Source organism: Perognathus longimembris, chromosome 14 (genome assembly GCF_023159225.1).
Source record: "Perognathus longimembris pacificus isolate PPM17 chromosome 14, ASM2315922v1, whole genome shotgun sequence".
Lineage (NCBI taxonomy): Eukaryota > Metazoa > Chordata > Mammalia > Rodentia > Heteromyidae > Perognathus > Perognathus longimembris.
The window spans coordinates 32,019,600-32,041,487 of NC_063174.1; the positions used below are offsets into that span (position 1 = coordinate 32,019,600).

At 38.4% G+C, this 21,888-nt stretch overlaps 1 protein-coding gene across 1 annotated transcript in view; it reads right to left on the reverse strand.

Moving 5' to 3' along the window:
- The window catches only part of Kcnh5 (potassium voltage-gated channel subfamily H member 5), a 282,922-nt gene that overhangs the window by 98,421 nt on the left and 162,613 nt on the right, over positions 1–21,888 (reverse strand). The window contains exon 8 of the mRNA XM_048362527.1: positions 20,483–20,682. Coding sequence (XP_048218484.1) covers positions 20,483–20,682 — 200 coding nt within the window. The remainder of the gene's footprint in view (positions 1–20,482; positions 20,683–21,888) is intronic.

Below are 21,888 nucleotides of genomic sequence, written 5' to 3' on the forward strand. Positions count from 1 at the left end.
CAGCCTGTCACTTTTAGAAGATGTTTGCTTTTGCTGGACAGATGTGTCTCTCGGGGCAGCAGAAAGATGAATCTTGATTTTTGATCCAACTTATGAGCCTATGTCGTTTGATTGGAGAATTAAGACCATTAATGTTGGGAGTTAGGATTGGGAGATGATTGTTTGTTCCTTTCATTATCACTATCTTGTTAAAAGCTGTGTCTTGATTATTTTCCCTGTATAGTACATCTTTGAGGATTTTTTGTTTTTGTTTTTTGTTTTTTTTTTTTGGCCAGTCCTGGGCCTTGGACTCAGGGCCCGAGCACCATCCCTGGCTTCTTCCCGCTCAAGGCTAGCACTCTGCCACTTGAGCCACAGCGCCGCTTCTGGCCGTTTTCTGTATATGTGGTGCTGGGGAATCGAACCTAGGGCCTCGTGTATCCGAGGCAGGCACTCTTGCCACTAGGCTATATCCCCAGCCCCATTTTGAGGATTTTTTGTAAAGCTGGTTTGGTAAAGATATATTGATTCAGTTTTTCCTTACTGTGGAAGACTTTTATTTGACCTTCGGCTATGAATGAGTGTTTAGCTGGCTACAGGGTTCTTGGCTGGTTATTTTTATTTAGTGTTTAGTATACCTCATTCCAGGCTCTCCTTGCTTTCATGGTCTCTGCTGAGAAGTCTGGGGTAATTCTGATTGCTTTTCCTTTATATGTGATTGTTTTCTTCTCCCTAACACCTTTAAGGATTCTTTCCTTGTACTCTACTGATCCTGTTTTGATCACAATGTGTTGGTGCTATGTCCTATTCTGGTCTGGTAGATTTGGGGTTCTAAATGCTTCTTGTATCTGTATAGGCCTATCCTTCTGGATGTTTGGGAAGTTCTCAGCTAATATTCTGTTAAATAGGTTGCCTATCCCATTAACTTCTTTCTCCAAGTTTTCCTCAATACCTATTAAACTTAAATTGGGATTCCTGATCATGTCTTTAATCTCCTGTAGCAATCTGTTTTGTTGATTGGACTGGATTTGTATTGACTTTTGATCTTTCTCCATAGGTTCTAGGGAATCGTCAGCTCCTGAGATTCGATCCTCTGCTTCAGTTAGTCGGGACTGTAGGCTAGCTACTTGATTTTGAATCTCTTTTCCTTCTGACTGGTCTTTCCTGATGATTTCCATGTCATCTCTTAGGTCTTGCATGGACTTCTTTACTTCATTAATTTGGTTTTGAGTGTTGTCTCTCAAATCTTTTACCTGGGTAGCTATCTTTACATTTGACTCTTGAAGCTCATTTATCTTTCTATTTGTTGAGGCCATAAAATCATCTATTACTTTATGGAAGGATTGCTGTATTGATTCAAACTTTTCATTTAACATGTTTTAGATTTGTAGAGCATTTTGAGGGTTCTCTTCTATGTCTTTGATTGACTGCTCTGTTTCCTGCTTGTTTTGAGTGGGAGAAAAGACTCCATTGTTTGCCATCTTTCTTGTGTTTCTTCTGTCCATTTGGATTGGGAATGCCAATCTACAAGCACCTGTGAGCACTGTTTGAGACCCAAAGCAGCCCTTACCAAGCACTGTTGTGTAAATCTTGTAAGTTCACAATTATATACGGATACCTTGTATACCTGTCTATAAAATTAGATTTGGTGTTCCTAAAGAATACAATTTCAATATAACAACTGATCCTGGGCCCTGTATTCAGTAGTTACTTATTTACTGTTATAACCCTATACACAATTCTTGTTTTTATATTAAGTTCTTTTAGGACTGGCTTTCTCTATGAACCCCTTTGATTCACTCGTATTAAGCTGGGATACCCTCTATCCAATAACCAGGAGTCAATGGAACCTGGAGGTCCAGGCAGTAAGTCTGGAGTGTAACTTGGAGGTAGTAAAGAGAATAGAGTAAAATGTATTGGGGGGGTGGTGGTGATTTTGGTTTAGTTTCAGTGACGTGGAAATGTGGAGAAGAGTAGAATCAGTAGAAAGAACAAGGTTAAAATGAAAGATAATGGAGAGTTAGCAGAAAAGAGTGGAGGTGTTATTCATAGGAAGGTAATTTTTAAAGAAACCGAATGCAAGGAGAGAAATAAAGAAAAAATATTGGAATACAGATGCACAAAACAGAGAAAAATCATTTTAAAAAAATAAAGTAAAAAGGAAAAAGAAAAAAACCAGAAAGATGAATAACCAAAAAAAAAAAAAAAAAAAACCTTGATAAAACAAACAGGTAAAAATGGAAATAAAAAAGCCAACGACATTTCAAAACTTCAAAAAATTTTTTAAAAAATAAAAAAAAAGTTTAAAAAATGTTTGGAAAGAACAAAAAATGGAGTCCTCCTTGTTTGGGTGGTCTTTCCCCATTCTCTGGTTTTCTTGCGATGGTCTGCAGTCTATTTTCCTGATTGGGCTGGGGATATGGCCTAATGGCAAGAGAGCTTGCTTGTATACATGAAGCCCTGGGTTCGATTCCCCAGCACCACATATACAGAAAAATGGCCAGAAGTGGTGCTGCGGCTCAAGTGGCAGAGTGCTAGCCTTGAGCAAAAGGAAGCCAGGGACAGTGCTCAGCCCCTGAGTCCAAGGCCCAGGACTGGCAAAAAAATAAATAAATAAAAAATCTATTTTCCTGATTGGCTGATTTGATTTGCTTTCAGTTTGCAGGGGGTGGATCTGTTCTGACCCTTCTCCCCTGTTGGTGCAATCCTGCGTCTCTGTGGTTCGCACAGCTTGCAGGTAGGCCTTGGGTGTCCTCTGTAGATGGGGACGTGAGCAGTCTCAGGAACCGTGGCTCCTCTGTCTGCTGTGGGACCGTGGCCTTTAACACCTGGCTTTGAATAGGCTGTGGACTCAGCAGGGCGGGGCATCTCTGGCCTGGTTTACCCGGCTGAAAGTTGCTTGCCTGGGGGAGGTTCCTCCCTCCTGGGCGGGGCTGCTGCCTGGTGGAGGTGGTGATGGAATTCAGCTCCATTTTGGGCTGGGAATTGGGCTTCCTCTGTGACGGGACCGTTTATCTGTCTCAGGAACTATTTGTTCCCCCGACTGGTGTTTCCAGTAGCTTCTCGCTGCTTTCGCTTTATATTTAGAAATTCTGGCGGGCAGGGTGGGCACCTCTGGCTAAACCGCAGCCCAGGACGAGCCTCCCGCCTGGGCAGGGGGCATTCTCCTGGGTGGAGCTGGCTCTCACTGGTTGGTCCCACTTGCCCTTTTCAAAGATGGCTCCTTTGTCCTCGCTTTCCCCAGGCCCGCTTTAGTTCCATTCTGGTCTGACCCTATGCCAGTGTCAACGATGGCGCTTTGCTCTGGTGGTGAGGGAAGGGCTACCTTCCAGAAGCTGCTCTGTAGGCACAAGTGAGAATATCTTTCGTGGGGTACTCAGGCTTTCTCTGCGATTTCAGCCCGTCCATGCTCTACCGCCGTCTGGAGGATTTCTCCCTGGTCTATGCTGTGTGCTTTAGCTGTGTGGATTGCGGGTCACTGTGCCGGGCACTGCCAGCGCTAGCACTGGCGCGGCAGCGGGACACCGCCTGGAGCTCAAATCTGTGTTTTCAGACAAGCAAAGTCGATTTTTCCTTCCTGGCCAGAATCCCTGTACTGTAGAATTTACTCTGGCTGTCTTTCTAGGAGTAGAAGTTTCTATGGGGTGAGAAAACTGTGATGTTGGAGTGAGCTCAGCTAGGGCTCTGCTGCTCCTCCGCCGTCTTCCCGGACGTTCCCTATTTTATTTTTGTTACATTTAAATCTTTTATATTAGATCTCAAGAAGCCAAATAAAGGAAACTACTCCTCTGTACGTCTACAGGGAGATTTCACTGTAAGAATTTTCTTAAAACAAATTAAAAGATACATTTAAAATCAGAAATATTAGCTCTAGAATTCTGCCAAGCATAGATTACAAAAATAGGCTTTTCTGTGGCATATGTGTGGCTCACATAAGTAATAGGACCATTATTAGTATACTCATCCACTCTAATGAGTTTTTGGTTTTGTTTTCATTTTTATACCAGTACTGGGGTTATGCCCAGAACCTTGAACTTATGCTTAGCTTTTTTTGCTCATAGCTAGTGTTTACCACTTGAGCCAAGCCGCTAGTTCTGGATTCTTACCGGCTAATAGAAAATAAGTTTCTCAGATTTGTGTTCCTGGGTTGGCCTCAGACTATGATCCTCATATCTCAGCCTTCTGAAAAGCCAGGATGACAGGTTTGAGCTTCAGGAGCCTGGCATCCTCTGCTTTTCTCATCCAGAGATACTATATGGTAATTTACTAAATGTTTTTAATGGAAACTAAGTTCTTCAGGGAGTTTGAGAAAATCAAATTTGTATGTATTTTTATACTAATTGTGAATGGAAGCTCTTTTTCCTATGCATAGTACTATCATAAGTACAAGAAAATGTTCTCAATATTGGAAAAACTCTAATATTAATCCTAACATTCATTCCAGGTTATGCATCCTAAGTACAGTGCAGTTCCAATGTCCATTGGCCTTGGTTATAATTAGACCAGTTCATTTAAGTCAACTCACACACTTTCTATGAATTAATGAAACAGAAACAAAAACCATCAAACTCTTAGCTATTACTTGTCTTCAGAGTACTTGCAAAAAATAGTAATCAAAGATGGCATAACATGTTCATAAGGAGTCAGAGGTTTCCATATATCGCAAAGCATGGTCTGTTTAGGAATATATTGTATACTTACTTCACCACTCTCAATGCAGATGAGAACCATCCTGCTCTGCACTAAAGAAGAAAGCAACTTTTAAAAAGAGAGAAAGAGAAAACATTTGAGGTAAACTCAAATGCTAACCTTAACCTTGCATAAGCACTTTTTTTCTTGAGGGATTAGTAAAATATGAATCAACTCTGCAATTGGGTGATTCCGTTTCCCCTACTAAATTGTGAGTTTGATGACAGCAAAGACTTTTTCCTTCACAGCTTCCAGCCTAGTGACTGCCATGGTGTCTAAAGCATAGGAGGTTGGAGGAAGTGAGTGTTAAAGGAGTCAGGGTCATGAACTCTGGAGTCAGAACTCAGCAATCAAGATCTAACACTGACTCAGTCATTTGTAAGTTATATTTCTCTAGGTGATTTCTCCTTCAGAAGCTCTTCCTTATCTTTAAAATGGGGACTGTAATACCATTTGGCTCATGTAATCATGACATGAATAGAAAAACAAGCAACACTAACAATAAATAACACTAAGTACTTAGAGATGAACATTCTCTAAATGTGTGTTCCCTTATCTCCTAATTATTGGTCTGTGCTCTTCCAGCACAGACAGGCTGGCTGGCCAAGAATTCCTGGTTAAATCAAACAAAGAGTACACTCATAAAGACAAGAGGTGGAAGTTTGCCTGACTATGAGTTCTTGGTAGCAGGGGCCATTTCTGAGGCACCACTTTCATTCTTGAGATATAATAATATCTTGAATACAATCAAGGGCTTAATGGAGATTTATTATTGAATATCAGAATACTGTAGTAGATATAAAGTCTTATCTATCAAAACATGTCCTATAAAACATATGTCTCAACATCTCACTAAGTATTTCTTGAATAAATTTCCTGTAAGGCCTTAACATAGTATAAGAAAATTTTATCTTTTCTTGAAAGAATTCGCCACTTGTCATTAATCATATATTTTATTACAAAACTAATAGAGCATTGTTAAATAAAAATCTCCTAACCAAAACTGAAGGGATAATAATGTGTTACCATTAAGAATAAAAAACATTTCAAACTTAAAATGCTCTTGGGCTTACTTTCTTACCACATGTAAGAAACAACTCAACTGTGTTGAGAGTAGTTGAAAAAAATAAATCAACTCATGCGCACATGCGCACGTGCACCAGTGCCAGTACTGCAGCTTGAAATCAGGGCCTCAGTTTTCCCTTATATTTTTTACTCAAGGTTGCCCCTCTTCCACTTGAGCCTCACCTCCACTTCTAGCTTCTTTTGGTGGTTAATTGGAGACAAAACTGTCATGACTTTTCTGTCCTGTCTGGCTTTGATTTAAGATCCTCAATTCTCACCTTCCTGAATATAGGACTACAGGTGTGAGCCACTGATGCCTGACAAATCAACAACTTCTAGTCATGGGCAATATAGCTTATTTAATTACATGTTTTAAAACATTCTAAAATGAGTTGATCACTGATTTTTTTTTCATTTTTGCAAGATACTCTGCTCAAAATAATAACTACCAGATTAAATAGGAAAAATCTTTCCGGATGCTCTAATGTTTTAAATTGTACGATTATATGGGGGAGGGGAGATCTTAATTGAAGTCAAGGAGTGTGATTTGGTGGCTGGGCTGCGTTGTTTCTCTTTCAACAGTGAAGGTTCAATAAGTGGTAAGATTATGAATTGCTGACTGAGTCTAACTCTCACTCCTCATTTTACATAACAGTTGTTTCTATTAAATAAACATTTTTAGAAACAAAATGGTTACATAATCATGGAATAGAACCAGAAAGAAAAAAATCACATTTCCAGGCTAGCACATATACATTTTTCAAGAAAAGGATTATAATACTCCTGCACTATTTTCTCATCCCTGGGAGAAGAAACTGCACAATTGTCGTCTGGTCACCAGCATGCTCCTGGCACTTCACATGGACTGACTTTGTCACCTGCGTCACCTCAATATATAGTAACTAAGTCTTTGGATAACACCAGGAAGGCAGTCAATGTGCACATTTTTATTATATTCTAAAGAAATATGTGCTAATGAGTTAAATTCAATCTAGGTACTAAGACCTATGCATCTAGAACATCTCTGACCAGATCCTAGTAAATGGAGAAGCAAAAGTTTTTGCCAGAAAAAGTTTAGAACAGAAAGACATAAAAGTTCTCATTATTATGACAAAATGCCTTATGTAGATAACCTAAAAGAAGGAATGATTTTATTTTTCTCACAGTTTCGAAGGTTTTGGCCCATCATGAGGAGGAGGATGTCATGGAGTATCTAATTATCATGACAGACAGGAAAGGAAGTGTAGCACTAACAGGAAGGAAGGGGTCCAGGGGAGATACACCTCTAAAAGCATACCCCCAGGAACCAACTTCTTTCAACCAGGCCCCAACTTCCACAGTTCCACCACCTCCCAAAAGTCTTTCCACAATTTTAAGCTATCAATGAATCGAACCATTAGTCAGAGCTCTCATGAGCGAAGTTAGGACGCCCTCACAAACACAGACATGGGGGACAGGTGGGCCTCACTCATCTCCTAGGCATTTCTCAATCCAACCAAGTTGACAATCACAAGCAATCATCATAGATGCTAAGGGGAGAAAATAAGAGGTTAACACTGGAAAGGATGTAATTCATAAAAAGAGAAGTTGGGAGAAAGCCATCCTGTGACACAGCCATATGGTCCTCCCCTGCTGCTGTAAGCACACACAGGAGAGAAATGGAGCCATACCTCAGGCAACTGGCAGAGCACAGCTGGAGGAATCTCTTTCTCACCTAATCACTTTTCCCTTACTTCTAACCTTAGCTACATCTTCTCCCACCCCCCTGGCTGCCTTCTATCGTGCCAGTCAGGAATGCCTATGGTTATTTGGCACTACTCGCTAAAGTTGCTAAAAGAGGATTTTCAGTACTTCACAGAATTTAAATGAATACAAAATCAAAAGCAACCAGGCTGTGCCAAAAACACAGGCATCATTTATTTAATATTGCAAAAACAAGAAAGAAATGGGAGAGTGGGTGGAAAAGAAAAAGCTACAAATACCTAGAAGAAAAATATAAAAATCACAACACAGCCAAACAATGATAATAGCAACAACAGGAAGCACAGAAAGGAAAACATCTTATATTTTAAGTGAAATTTTTCTAGTTCATAGACTTCAACCATCTGTACAATCCTATCTTTATATTTTTTTAAAAAAGAAACAACAACCAAAAGACACAAAGCTGGGCGCCTGTGGCTCATGCCTATAATCCTAGCTACTCAGGAGACTGAGATCTAAGGATCACAGTTCCAAGCAAGCTAGAGCAGGAAAATCTGTGACACTTTTATTCCAATAAACTATAAAAAAAAAAAGTGAAAAGTGGTGCTGTGGCTCAAGTAGTAGAGCACTAGCTTTGAGTAAAAGAAGCACAGGGATAGTACCCAAGCCCTGAGTTGAAACTCTAGGATGGTTAAACACACACACACACACACACACACACACACACACACACACACACACACACAACAAAAAAAAAAAAACCCTGGAAGCTAGACACAGGTGGGGCTTGGACTCCTAGCTATTCAGGAGGCTGAGATCTGAGGATCATATTTCAAAGCCAAAGCAAAAAAATCCATGAAACTCTTATCTTCAATTAATTATCAAACAAGCCAGAAATGGAGCTGTGGCTCAAGCCCCAGGACTAGCACAAAAATAAATAATAAATAAATAAATAAATAAATAAATAAATAAAGCCCGCAAGTGTTGTAAAATGCATGTATGATCTCATTTATAACTAGAAATTTCAATAGCCATTACAGCAGATTTTCTGTAGTAAGAGTCTGAAAACAGATCAATCAAGGCAGTACAGAACAAAAAAATGAGTGAATGCAAATGCCTGCTCATAGTACAACACCATCTGCATATGAATTTATTTATAATTCATTTTTCCTCAAAGTCTAAATATATTGATGTTCTTGTATGCAATGTACATGGAAATAGTTTGCTCATCCAAATTACAGTACAATTGATGTTCTCTTCTCATCTGTATTTATTTATTTTTCCTTTTTTATCTACATTTAAAGAAAACAAGCTGGGCTCTTTCTGATGGCTCATCCCTGTAATCCTAGCTACTCTTGAAGACTATATCTGAGGATCACGGTTCAAATGGTTCAAAGTCACATCAGTTCATGACACTCTTTTCTCAAATTAACCAGCAAAAAGCTGGAAGTAGAGATATGCCTCAGGTTGTAGAATAAAAAAGCCAAGGGAGAGCAAGAGACCCTAAAGTCAAGTACTAGAACAAGAGGGTAGGAGGGAAGGAAGGAGGGCAAAAAGGAAGGAGGGTAGGAGGGAAGGAAGGAAGGGAGGAGGGAAAGAAGGAAGAAAGGAAGGGAGGAGGGAGAAAGGGAGGGAAGGAGGATTGGCTAAATGACAGCAAAGATTAAGAAAATGCCAGACATGTTGTAATCTTTATAAGTTATGAAGCAAATGAATAAATGTATTGTGATCAAAAGGAACTGAATTATTTGCTATCTGCACTTACACTCTTAAGCTTTCCAGGCCCTGTGTAATTACTTTGATAGTCTAGCCAGCTAAGATGCACAGTGGTTTCTCCACTGTGGACATGAACATGGAAGGATGGAGGCCCCTCCCACTGTTGAGATAAAGTCAAGTTACTGAGGAAGTCAACACAGTGTGAACTGTGAATTATGTGAACTACTCCTTCTTCACATTCCTGTACTATGACTACCAAATACTTCTGTCTTCCTAAGAGGCTAGTGGACAAATAACAAGAAAATAACACACAAACCAGACTGCACTTAATGAAGTAATTGCAACACAATACAAGAAAATATCTGACACAAAATCTTATTCCTAGATAGAGACTTGAGTCACTCATATTTAACTTAGTTCTACAATGCCCCACTCTTTATGATTACTACAGGAAAATAATATCACCTAATATCTCATGTGCACAATGTTTAAATAATTCATTCATAGCACTAAAATAAAGCTTTCATTGGAGAATTTTTAAACTCTGCCAAAAGCCATAACAAATAATGCATACACTTGAGTGTTGGAAATGATCAAGACAGGAAAAAATATTAACATTTCTGTCAGCCTGTAATATTTCTAGTAAGCCCACTTAAGGGCTGTTTAACTTCTGATACACAGAAATAAAATGAAAATTTGGAGTTTCAGATAAAATCTACCTTCTTCAGTAAGGCATGCAGGCCAATAATAACCCTGAATGCTTATTCCACATTACTTTAGTGGGTAACACATAACAGACTCATATGGCTTTCATAAATGTCCCTTCTCATGTTAAGGTACAGACTGAGAAGTTACTATTTTCACTCTGATTAGTCTGATTTTAAAAATAACCTAAAATGCTAAAACATTCAAATACTCAATTTGTTTAAATTCTACAGGCATAATTCTATCAGAAAGTTTTGTATAAATGCCCCATGCATTATATATATATATGTATGGTATATATAACATATATAACTTATAACATCTTTCCACAAGCATTTTAAGCTTACATAAAACAAAAATGTGGACCAAAGACTTTTTTACTGATTTCTTTCAAGCTACATGTTAGGGGGGAAAGAAAGCAGTGACAATGGCAAATAAAAGTAATATTTACAATCATTCTATAAAATAAGCTGGGGAAAAGATCTAAAATATTGAGAAATACATCATCTACATATTATTCAAATTGTACATTTTTTGCATGATCCCAAAATTAAAAGAAAAATCCCTTACTATTTATTTCAGTTGAATTATTTCCCAGCAAAGTTATTTCCAACTGTAGGATAGATTTTCTGAGCTCTAATGTCATCCTTTCTATTTTCCCCATAATTTCTTCTTTCCCTTAAAATCCTCTCATTCCACCTATTTCTGTCTTTGAAGTGCATAGAATATTACAGGGCAACGTATGGATTTGGTTATTAACTTCCTTTAAAGAATCAAAAGTTAATAAATAAAAAATTGTCAACTAAAATAAAAGGTATTATTCTCTACATGAAAACCAATATTGCCTAAAACAAACTTTCATGATAGAAATGCTACCATCTCCCTATCAGTACAGATTTTGATTCTGAAATTGTATTACAGAAAACATTATTCATAGAAAACCAATTAAGACTGAATTCAATCATAGTGATTAATTTGCTGTGGGAAATAAGCTAAATTCAAAAATCCATAAACCTAAATATGTGGAAAAGATAGAAGAAAAACCCAGTAATTGGGGTGAAGGTTTTTCCTCTAATTAACTGCAATGCATCATTAAATTCCATTGTATTTGGGAAAGAAAAAAAAAAGTCACTGTTTTAGAACCCAGAAGAGAAGCCTGAAAGCAGACATTGTTTCTTTTTCAGTATAAATTTCATCTTCTAACAATAAAAAAAATTGAAGGACTAGAATTGTGATACTCCAGCCTTGCACTTTTTGCTCAGAATTGCTTTGGCTACTCGGGGTGTTTTATAATTCCATATGAATCTTGGGATTGTTTTCTCTCTGTCTGAGAAGAATGATAATGGGAATTTGATGGGTATTGCATTGAATCTGTAGATATGACACCTAGGAGTAAGGGGCAGGGTAAGAGGAAAGGAGGAGAATGATGGAAGAGGTGACTCTAATCAAGAAGCACTGGACATGTTAAATTAAAACCTCCACGTACAACCATTTGAACATTAAAAAATTAAAAACTGAACAATAATGAAAAGAAACCACCAATAAAATGTGCAATAAGAAACACGGTAAGTAAATGCTGAGGATTAGATGCATTTATTAGATATTAGCTCATCATTAGAATTCAGATTCCAGCAAAGCTCCACCCTTAAAAGGTACATCCATAATTCTTTTTTTTTTTTTTTTTTTGGCCAGTCCTGGGCCTTGGACTCAGGACCTGAGCACTGTCCCTGGCTTCCTTTTGCTCAGGGCTAGCACTCTGCCACTTGAGCCACAGCGCCACTTCTGGCCGTTTTCTGTATATGTGGTGCTGGGGAATCGAACCCAGGGCCTCATGTATACGAGGCAAGCTCTCTTGCCACTAGGCCATATCCCCAGCCCCATACATCCATAATTCTAAGACTGGGATTTCAGTTACTGAGTTTATAATTACTTTTATCCATCTTTCACTTTACTGTTTCTTTAATTGTATTTTAAGTTTCAAATGCCTGAAACACAGATAAGTATATAAGTGGCTAGAGAGAAAGATCGATAGGTATGTAGAAAGCTTTCTTAGGACTAATATGGATACAAAAATTGACAGAACAGACACAGACAGACAGACAGATGATGCTTTGTTACATTCATTAGCTGCCTGGTTGTAAATAGACAATAAGACAGTAAAATTAGAGGCACTGACCAACTAGGTGATGTGTAAAACAGCTTAGGTAGGACACGATGGTGACGTGGAGCAGGCAACAGCAAAGTAGGTGATAAAAATTGGAGAGGTTGAGTTGAAAGGATCCGATGGAGGTTTAAATGTCCAGGGCTTTGTTCTTGGCAACAGAAGGGTTGATTTTCCTTTGATTGCTTGGGTAAGAGGTCTGTAGAACAGCTTGTTAGAAGATTAGGATCCTAATTTGGGACAATTTTATTGGACATGAGTAGGCAGTTAAGGGAATCTCTAGCTGAGGAACAATGTTGTTAGCCTATGTCCATATGAGATGAGACAGTATCACTAAAGAAATGTATGTAGACAGAAAAAGGAAAGAGGTACACAACTGAGGTTTAGGATACCACCTCCTCCCCCAATGCACATTATCTTAGTAAACTACTTTCAAGAAATATTCTATCCACTGAAACACCTTCCAGAATTATATGACAGAGACAGTCATTACAGCCTTTGCTAAAACTGGGTGGTGTCAATGACTGGGTGATGTCTATGTCCATTTGACATAAAAATTTTGTGGGAAGAATGTGATTTAAGGCCAGTCCCAGATGTTCACCAGACACCTTCTCAAACCATAGCTGGACACAGTGGTGTACACATTAGCCCAAGATACATGGGAGGCTAAGGTTGAGAAGTCTGGATAGAAAAATCCATGTGACTTTCTCTTCCTAGAGAGGAACCTGGATGTAGTGGCATGAACTTATGATTCCAGCAATGACGTGAAACCTAAAAGTATGGCTAAAAGTACGTCATGGCTGAGGTACATCCTTAGGCAAGAAGCAAGATCTTATCCTAAAAATGATTGGGGAAAAACAATACTAGAGGTGTGGCTGGGCAGTAAAGTGCCATAAGTTGGAGGACGTGAGTTCAAACCCTCAGTGCTACCAAAAATAAAAGATGTCTTGCTGTGTCAGTTTATATGGGTACAACTAAAAATAGGAATTTTAGTATATGTATTAGTGATTTACATTTTTGTCTTCAAGGAATTACTTTAACTATCTTTTATCATTTTTCTTCTCAGGTAATCTAATTCTTACTGATTTGTAAAATCACTTTGTATATTAAGGTAACTGGCTTTTCACTGTAATATTTAGTGCAAATGCTTTATCCCATTTTAATGATCACATGGCTTTTTGTGTGTGTGTGTGAAAGGTTTTGCATTTTATTTAGCCAAATCTCTATCAGTCACATTATTACATATTAGTTTATATGTACAGGAAAATAAATAAATCTACATATTTTCCTCTAATATTTCATGACCATTTTCATTTGATTCTTAGTTTTCCTGATATTTATATTAGTAAAAGAAGATTTGTGAATATTTTCTTAAGTTTTTAGCTGATCTTATAACCATATTGAACAACACATATATTGAAATTTACAATTTTTACAATTTACAATTTTTACTAATATTGAGTTCCTATCCATAGTGAAGTCTACTTCTTAGATCATATTTCCAGTCATTGCTTTGGTTCCTAATTGCTTTGTTTAAATCATAAGCACATTATTATTGTATTTTAAAGTTACATGTTTCGGATACCAAGCACTACTTAAGTAAGTGAATGTGTGAACTGGCACACGAACCTTCGGCTCTGTTGTTAGGTTCTATTTACAGCACAGATGTGGATGCCAACTTTAATTTTCCTCTTGCTCAGGAAAGCATAGGGTACGTAGCATAGGGAGCATTTAAAATACAGCCTGACTGAGGATATAATCACTAGGAATCCTTACACCTTTGCAAGCCCAGAATTTGGCATCTGTGTTTTCTTCCTTCACTCGTTTTGATGCAACTCATGGAGGCTTTTTAATGGGCTGAAGGAAATCAATTATCATGGAATAAGTTTTAAACATCTTACAACAAAACTTTGACTATTAGACACAGTTACTTAAACTTGCTTTTCCTATCAGTCAAAAACAACTCTGTGCTTTGATACCAGTTACCTTAGCCATCCTCTTTTCCCCCTAGGGCCCCACCCTTCTTAATGTTTAGGATAATCTCCATTATGCATTCAAATCTACTTTTTTGGGCTCCTACATAGGCTGTTTCTGACTTAACTTTGCTCAATATAATGACTCCCAACTCCATCCATTTTACTGCATGTGGCAAGATGTCATTCTTTTTTTAATGACCAACTAGCAGCCCTTGTCTATATAGTCTGTTCTTTCTCCACACCTCTGTTGCTAGGCATGTAAGTGGATTCCATATCTTAGCTGTTGTGACGAGTGCTGCAGTGAACATGGATGTGCAGTGAGTGCTCCTTGGCTACAATAACGTCATTTCATTTCCTATGTCCCCAGAAGTGGGGCAGATGGATCAAACACTGGATCATCATAAATTCTGTTCTAAGTACTTGTAAGAACTTCCATACTGACCCCAGTAGCAGCTGCATGAACAGTGAAAAAGCATTCCATTTCCTCCATATCCACACTACCATTTTTTTATTTTCTGCCTCTTTAATAATAGCGATCTTAACTGGGGTGACATGTTATTTCACCATAGTTTTGATTTGCATTTTGCTGAAAGCTAATGCCACTCAGCATATTTTCATTCATCTGTTGGCCAGACAGATCTCTCCTGGGAACTGTCATTCAGATCATTTTCACAATTAAAAGGAATAAGCTTACTATTCCACACAGTAATATAGTTGACACATATCAATTATATATCCTATGATAGATTAGAAAAGAGGACATTGAAGACTCTAAACATAAAGAAATAAAAAGAGCTAGGTGCTGGTGGATCACGCTTGTAATCCTAGCTTCTCAGGAGGCTGATACCTGAGGATCAATATTTGAAACCGAGCAAGAAAGTCTATAAGACTCTTGTCTCCAATTAACCACTAGAAATCCAGAAATAGAGCTGTGGCTCAAAGTGGTAGACCATTAACTTTGAGTGAAAAATCTCAGGGACAGTGCCTAGGCCTGGAGTTCAGGCCCTACAACTGACAAAAGAGACAGAGAGAGAAACAGAGGGAGAGAGAGAGGGAAAGAGAGAGAAAGAGAAGGGAAGAAAGAAAACAAAGATTAAAATGTTAAATATCAATTTACATTATATAAATGTACTAAAATATCACATTGTACCAAAATTATGTACCATTATAATGTGTTCTTAACTTTTTTATTTTTATTGTTTTATAGAGTTGATATACAGAGGGGTTACAGTTACATAAATCAGGTAATGAGCACAATTCTTTTTTTTTTTTTTTAATTGGTCATGAGACTTATACTTTGGGCCTGAGCACTATCCCTGAACTCTTCAGCTCAAGGCTGCGAGCACTCTACCACTTGAGCCACAGTACTACTTCTTGTTTTCTGGTGGTTAATTGGAGATAAGAGTCTTACAGACTTTCCTGCCTGGGCTGGCTTTGAACCGTGATCTTCAGATCTCAGTCTCCTGAATAGCTAGGATTACAGGTATGAGCCACTAGGACCTGGCTTGCACATTCTTTTTGAACCATGTCTCTCCTTCCCTTGCTCTCTCCCAGTTTTCCTTCCTACCCACAAGATGAAGAGTTTATTTTCCATGTAGTGTCTAGTGAGTGCTACTGTTGTATTTGTCCACCCTTTGTTTCACCTTTTCTATGCCTCCATTACCCTCCTAAATACTAACAAACAAGACAAATGGAAAAACAAAACAAAAGGAGCAACAATGGCACCTGAAAAATGTCTCTTATTTCCTTTTCTTGGAGTTCATCTCATAAAATATTATTGTATATGATCAGATGCGCATAGCTGTTGAGCCTTTGTCAACCACTCCTATGCATCATAAAAATTTTTAATTAGGCAAAATGAAAATAACTTTAACGATTCCCTGCTCAGGAAACATAGCAATATTTTTTCTGATTCAAAAGCTAACCCATTTAATATATTATATATATGCAAGAAATTGCATTTTTATTTTACCTTAAATACTAGTCTTTTCATATTTTTCCTACTACTTCATTTTCCCTGCTAACTCTGTAAATCAAAAGTTCATTGCTACACCCACAAATGATGACTAAGCAAAACCCTTACTCCAAAAAGCAGTAAATAATCTGAGAACAGTGGCTCATACCTGTATGTCAGCCTCTCAGGAGGTAGAGATCAGAAGAATTGCCATTTGAGATCAACACAAACAAAGCAAAAAGGAAAGAAGATCCCATCCAAAAAAAAGAAAGAAACCTAGGTGTGGTAGCATGCACCATCAGCTCAGCTACTTGTGAGGTATAAGTAGGAGGATGCTGGGACAGGCTGGTCCAAGCAAATCTCAAGACTGACAGAAAAATTAACTACAGCAAAAATGGCTAAGGACTGTTCCTGGACAAAAGTCAATATGTTTTAATTATATATACAATATATATTATATATAAAATATTATAACACACACACACACACACACACACACACACTGGGACAAACTTACAGCCAACATTATACTAAACAGTAAAAAAAAACCAAAAAACTGAAATCATTTCTTTTCTGGTGGTTAATTGGAGATAAGAGTCTCATGGACTTTCCTGCCTGGGCTGGCTTTGAACCATGATCCTCAAAGATTTTAACCTGAGTAGCTAGGATTACTGGCATGAGCTACTGGTGTCCAGTCGCCACCAAAGCCCAAACTCAGGGCTTTGTGCTCTCATTCAGCTTTCTTGCTCATGGATGATCACTATCACTTCCTAGCCTTTAGCTTGTCCTTTTTCTGGTTAATAAGCACAGAAAAAAAATTGAGAAAACAATCCCCTTCAAAATATTTTCCAAACAACAACAAAAAATCTACAAAACAGTGATGTAACACTTGAGACTATCATGGGAAATCAGAGAGAAAATACTGGTAGATATAAGCATAGAAGACAACTTTCTAAATGACTCAGCACATAAGAACAGGGATTAATAAGAGGTACTACAAATCTTTTGCACAACAAAGGAAACAGACACTAGACTGAAGAGACAATCTACAGAATGGGGGAAAATCTTTGTCAGTTTTGTACCTGAGGAGGGGTTAATAACTAGAAAATAGAGGGAGCTCAAAAAACTAAAACCCAAAACCACCAACACCTCAGTTAGTAAATGGGCAACGGAATTAAGGAGATAATTCTTGAAAAAGGAATTACAATTGGTTAATTCTTACAAGAAGAAACGTTCTGCATCCCTAACCATAAAGGAAATGAATATCAAACCAACAATGGGATTTCATTTCACCCCAATCAGAGTGGCAATCATCAAGGAAACAGATAATTGCTGATGAGGATGTTGGGAAAAGAAACCCTTATACATTGTTGGTGGGAATGCAAATTAGGGTTGCCACCATGGAAAGCAGTACGAAGTATCCTCAAAATATTAAATATAAACCTGACAATACCACTCTGGTGCTTATCTGGGAAGGAATGTAATTCAGATATGATGACAGCACAGCACACCCATGATCGATAAAGCTCTACCCACATAGCTAAGCCATGAATCAGCTTACATGCCCTTCACATGACAAAACAAGTAAGTAAAATAGAACATAGAGCAATGTTCAGCCATAAAGAAGAAAGAAACATTGTCATTTGCAGGAAAATTGTTGGAATTGGGGAGTATTGCCATGAAAAAAGAAGCAAGTCAGATTCAGAAGGACAAAAGGTTACAAGTTTTGTCTCATATGTGTCTCTAGACCAAATGTATATGCATATATATGTGGGGGGGGGAGATACAAAGGAAAGTGAGGGAGTAAGGACAGAGAGGAAAGCAACTGATGAGGAAGGAAGGCAGTGAACAATACTAAAACACAGTGTGTTCATATATGAAGATAGCATGACCATTTCTACATTGTTGCAATACAATGGAATGGGGGATGGGTAAAAGAGATAGCAATAGAAGGGAGTAATTTGATCAGTCGTGTGTGTGTGTGTGTGTGTGTGAAATACTACAGTGAATACCCTTTGTGAAATTCACATACATTAATTTCTTTTAGTGAGAGGGGTGGTTGGTCATGGGGCTTGAACTCAGGTCCTGGGCATTGTCCCAGGACCTCAAGGCTAGTGCTCTACTACTTTGAGCCACATCTCCACTTTTGGTTTTTATGTGGTTGATTGGAGATAAGTCTCATAGTCTTTCCTGTCTGGCATGGCTTTGAACTGTGATCCTCAGATCTCAGCCTCCTGAGTGGTTATGATTATAGAAGTGAGCCCCCAGCACCATGGCAATGCAATCATTTTGTGTGTGTGTGTGTGTGTGTGTGTGTGTGTGTGTGTGTGTGTGTGTTTTGTTGTTATTTTTAAGAATCTAAAAGAAAAGCAACTCATGCAAAAAGGATAGGGGCATGATTCAAGTGTTAGAGGGCTTATCTAGCAAGTGAAGTGTGAGGCTCTGAATTCAGTAGTATCCAGGAAGGAAGGAAGGGAGGGAGGGAGGGAGGGAGGGAGGGAGGGAAGGAGGCAGGAAGGAAGGAGGGAAGGAGGCAGGAAGGAAGGAAGGGAAGGAAGGAAGGAAGGAAGGAAGGAAGGAAGGAAGGAAGGAAGGAAGGAAGGAAGGAAGGAAATACCAGATGCGTAACATGTGCATCTGCAATCTTACTCCAGGCACTAGGGTGCTGCAACCCTAACTATGTTGTGAACCACACAGCTGAGACAGTATTCTCAAAAGGAAATGGAGGAAAATTCAGTGAGCTCAACTCTTGAATCATCCCAACATCTGAAAATATAAAGAATATAGCCCTGTAACCCAGACCTCAGGCCACCTGGCTCTTTTCTAATATATTAAAGGGCACTATTACATCTTCTCACTGATTCTCTCTGTTAGCCAGCATATGACAACACTGTGTTATCTAGAAAGAAAGCCACCAGAGACAGTGGTTGACAAGGCAGTTGCTTGCCTTTTCATCTCAGTTATACTTCGTGTGAACTTCAATGGGCATCCTTAAATTCTATGATTCTGTCATTGGGAGAATATTCTGTTTCTTCTTTGGATCCTTATCCTGTTATCTGTCTACGAACCCAGGAAATCAAATTCCATAGCAATACAGTTCGCAATTTTCCTCCTTTTCATGCATATCACTCTAGGTGGCCATTTGACTGCAAGGTTCTACTGCACTGTGTAAAATGTTGAAAGAGGAGCAACTCTGACCTTTTTATGATTTATCTGTCTAGCCACTGCCATTTATCTGTTTCACTCCCACAGCTTCTGATTCCTGGTTCTTACATTCCACACCCATTCCTCAAACCTCCCTTCAACCATCTAGCCCTAACAACCCCTTTCTTGCTGTGTTAGGAAGTTGCCATAACTAAACATTATCTTTGGTCATTTGCTTTTATCTCTTTAACACTGAAAGATGTTAGTTGGGCAGGTCTTTCAAAAAAAAAATACCCTACATGTCCACACCAGAAAGTTAAAAGCACAAAACTTGTTAAACATGGCAAGGAAGCTAGGAGCTAGTGGCTCACACCTGTAATCCTAGCTACTCAGGAGTCAGATCTGAGGATCATGGTTTGAAGATAGCTTGGGCAAGAAAGTCTGAGAGACTCTTTATCTCCAATAAACTATTCATAAAAAGCTGGAAATGGAGCTGTCTCTCAAGTGGTAGAGCACTAGACAAACACAAAGAGGCTCAGGGACAGCACTGAGGCCCTGAGTTCAAGCCCCAAGACCAACTAAAAAAAATTGGCAAGGAAGGTATTGTGCCAAGTAACTATTATGTGTCAAAATTCAGTAACTGAAAAGGGTAATCTCTTTTCTTTTTGTTTAGAAAGTTAAATACACCAGACTCGGTTTCTCTAAAACTATGTATAATCTCCTGTTATCAGCTCCTATTTGATGCAAGTCAGCTGGGTGTAAGAAATTAGAAATCTTAACATTTTTGTTCTTAGACCAAATATGAAATCAGTGGGAAAAGTGAACAACAGTTCCATGAAAATACAAGGGAAAAATTGAGATGACAAATAATTAGAGAGAGAGAAGTATCCCTTTGATAGATGAATGTCAGGCCAAGTAGACAAAACTTATTTATAAAACAAGGAAAGGGGAGAAATTTAAGTGAAAGACATCACTGAAGACACAGAACTTCTGTTGATAGCAAGGAAGTTTCTTCCTGATTTTCAAATGGAAAAAAAATCAATGGAAAAATAAAAAATATGATCCAGCAAGAGAAATGCTAGCACTCTCAGAGTTTCAGAGGAATACAGCAAATCACTCTAAGTGGTAATGAGAATATTGTAGGGAAATTACTTGTTTTCAGGAGCCAGAATTTCTAAATTGATTATAATGTCTGGTACCAACTGATGATTAATTGTCCAGCACTTTGCACATTCTAAGCACTCAATAAATATGATTGATTGAAATGTCACATACAAAACACAAAGTAACATTTATAAAGCAATTGTCCAAGCAACACGTTAACTGGAAAAGTTAACACACATTTGAAGATCCTATTTAAATAATAACAGCAGTAATAATATTAAGCCATACCTTCTCCGTGTCAATGCCTTTTGACATGGACCACGTTGAAACAATATAGTCCATGACTCGTTCACTAAGGCCTTTGGGGACCTGATAGAGTTTTAGGAAGTCCCGGACATTATTTAGCATTTCATGGTATCGATTGGTGTTGGCATACATTTGCTGGAAAATTGTGGTAACATTTCCAAAAATAGTTGCATAAAGAAGAGCTGAAAGAGAAGGAATGATGAAAACAAGATAAATATCCAGAGAGAAAAACATACAAACTTGACTATTTCAGAAATCACTTGAAAACAATATATTCATAAGCTTATTATTGTTGCTGCCTATGAAACTCTGAAGAGCCCATCTATAACCCAATATTCACTCATCCAGATGATGCTAAGAGCAAGGGACCACTCTAGCCAACATGGCCAGCCACCAGAGTGCTTAAAATAGTCCACAGGGAATCAAATGGTGCAAAGACACACAATCTTGCCTAACAAATTACAGCCAAATAATTAAAATTATCCTCCAGTCTTGCCCTCCTAAATATAACCAGGGATGAATGACTGGGATTTAACATGTGGGCTCCTTCTTATGACTTACTCCTAACCAACTTTCAGAGTTCTTCCCTTGTTATAAATATTTTTGACAGAGTAACAGAAATACAGGAAGTGGAGATAAATTAAAGCATTCCATTTTCAAATTATTTGGGGGCATACGTAGGATTGGAATTAAAGAAAATCTGGGAGCCAGTGGCTCACACCTATAATCCTAGCTAGTCAAGAGAGATCTGAAGGATCACTACGCAAATTCAACCCTGCAAGAAAATTCTGTGAGACTCCATCTCCAATTAGTCAGTATAAACTTAAGTTGGAGGTATGGCTCAGGAGATAGAGCCACCAGCAAGCAAGCTGAGCAAGCGGCAGGCCCTGTGTCCAGATTCTTGTACCAGTAAATATTCTAGGTTAATATTGAGCTAAAAACTCAGAATGTCTGGGGTGGGGATATGGCCTAGTGGCAAGAGTGCTCACCGCGTATACATGAAGCCCTGGGTTCAATTCCCCAGCACCACATATACAGAAAATGGCCAGAAGCAGCGCTGTGGCTCAAGTGGCAGAGTGCTAGCCTTGAGCAAAAAGAAGCCAAGGACAGTGCTCAGACCCTGAGACTAAGCCCCAGGACTGGCCAAAAAAAAAAAAAACAAAAAAACTCAGAATGTCTGGAGTAATTAAACTGTCAGTATTATAGTGGTTACATGTATTTTGATCCTATCACATTAAGAGTAAAGACAGATTGTAGACAACAATTATTTATCTACACAGAGATTGTGAACAGAAAGGACTGCTATTCCATCCTGAATTCATAATTCCCAAACCAATCTGGCCAGGCTAATAAACACTGACTTGCTACAGCAAAACATTTTAAAAGCT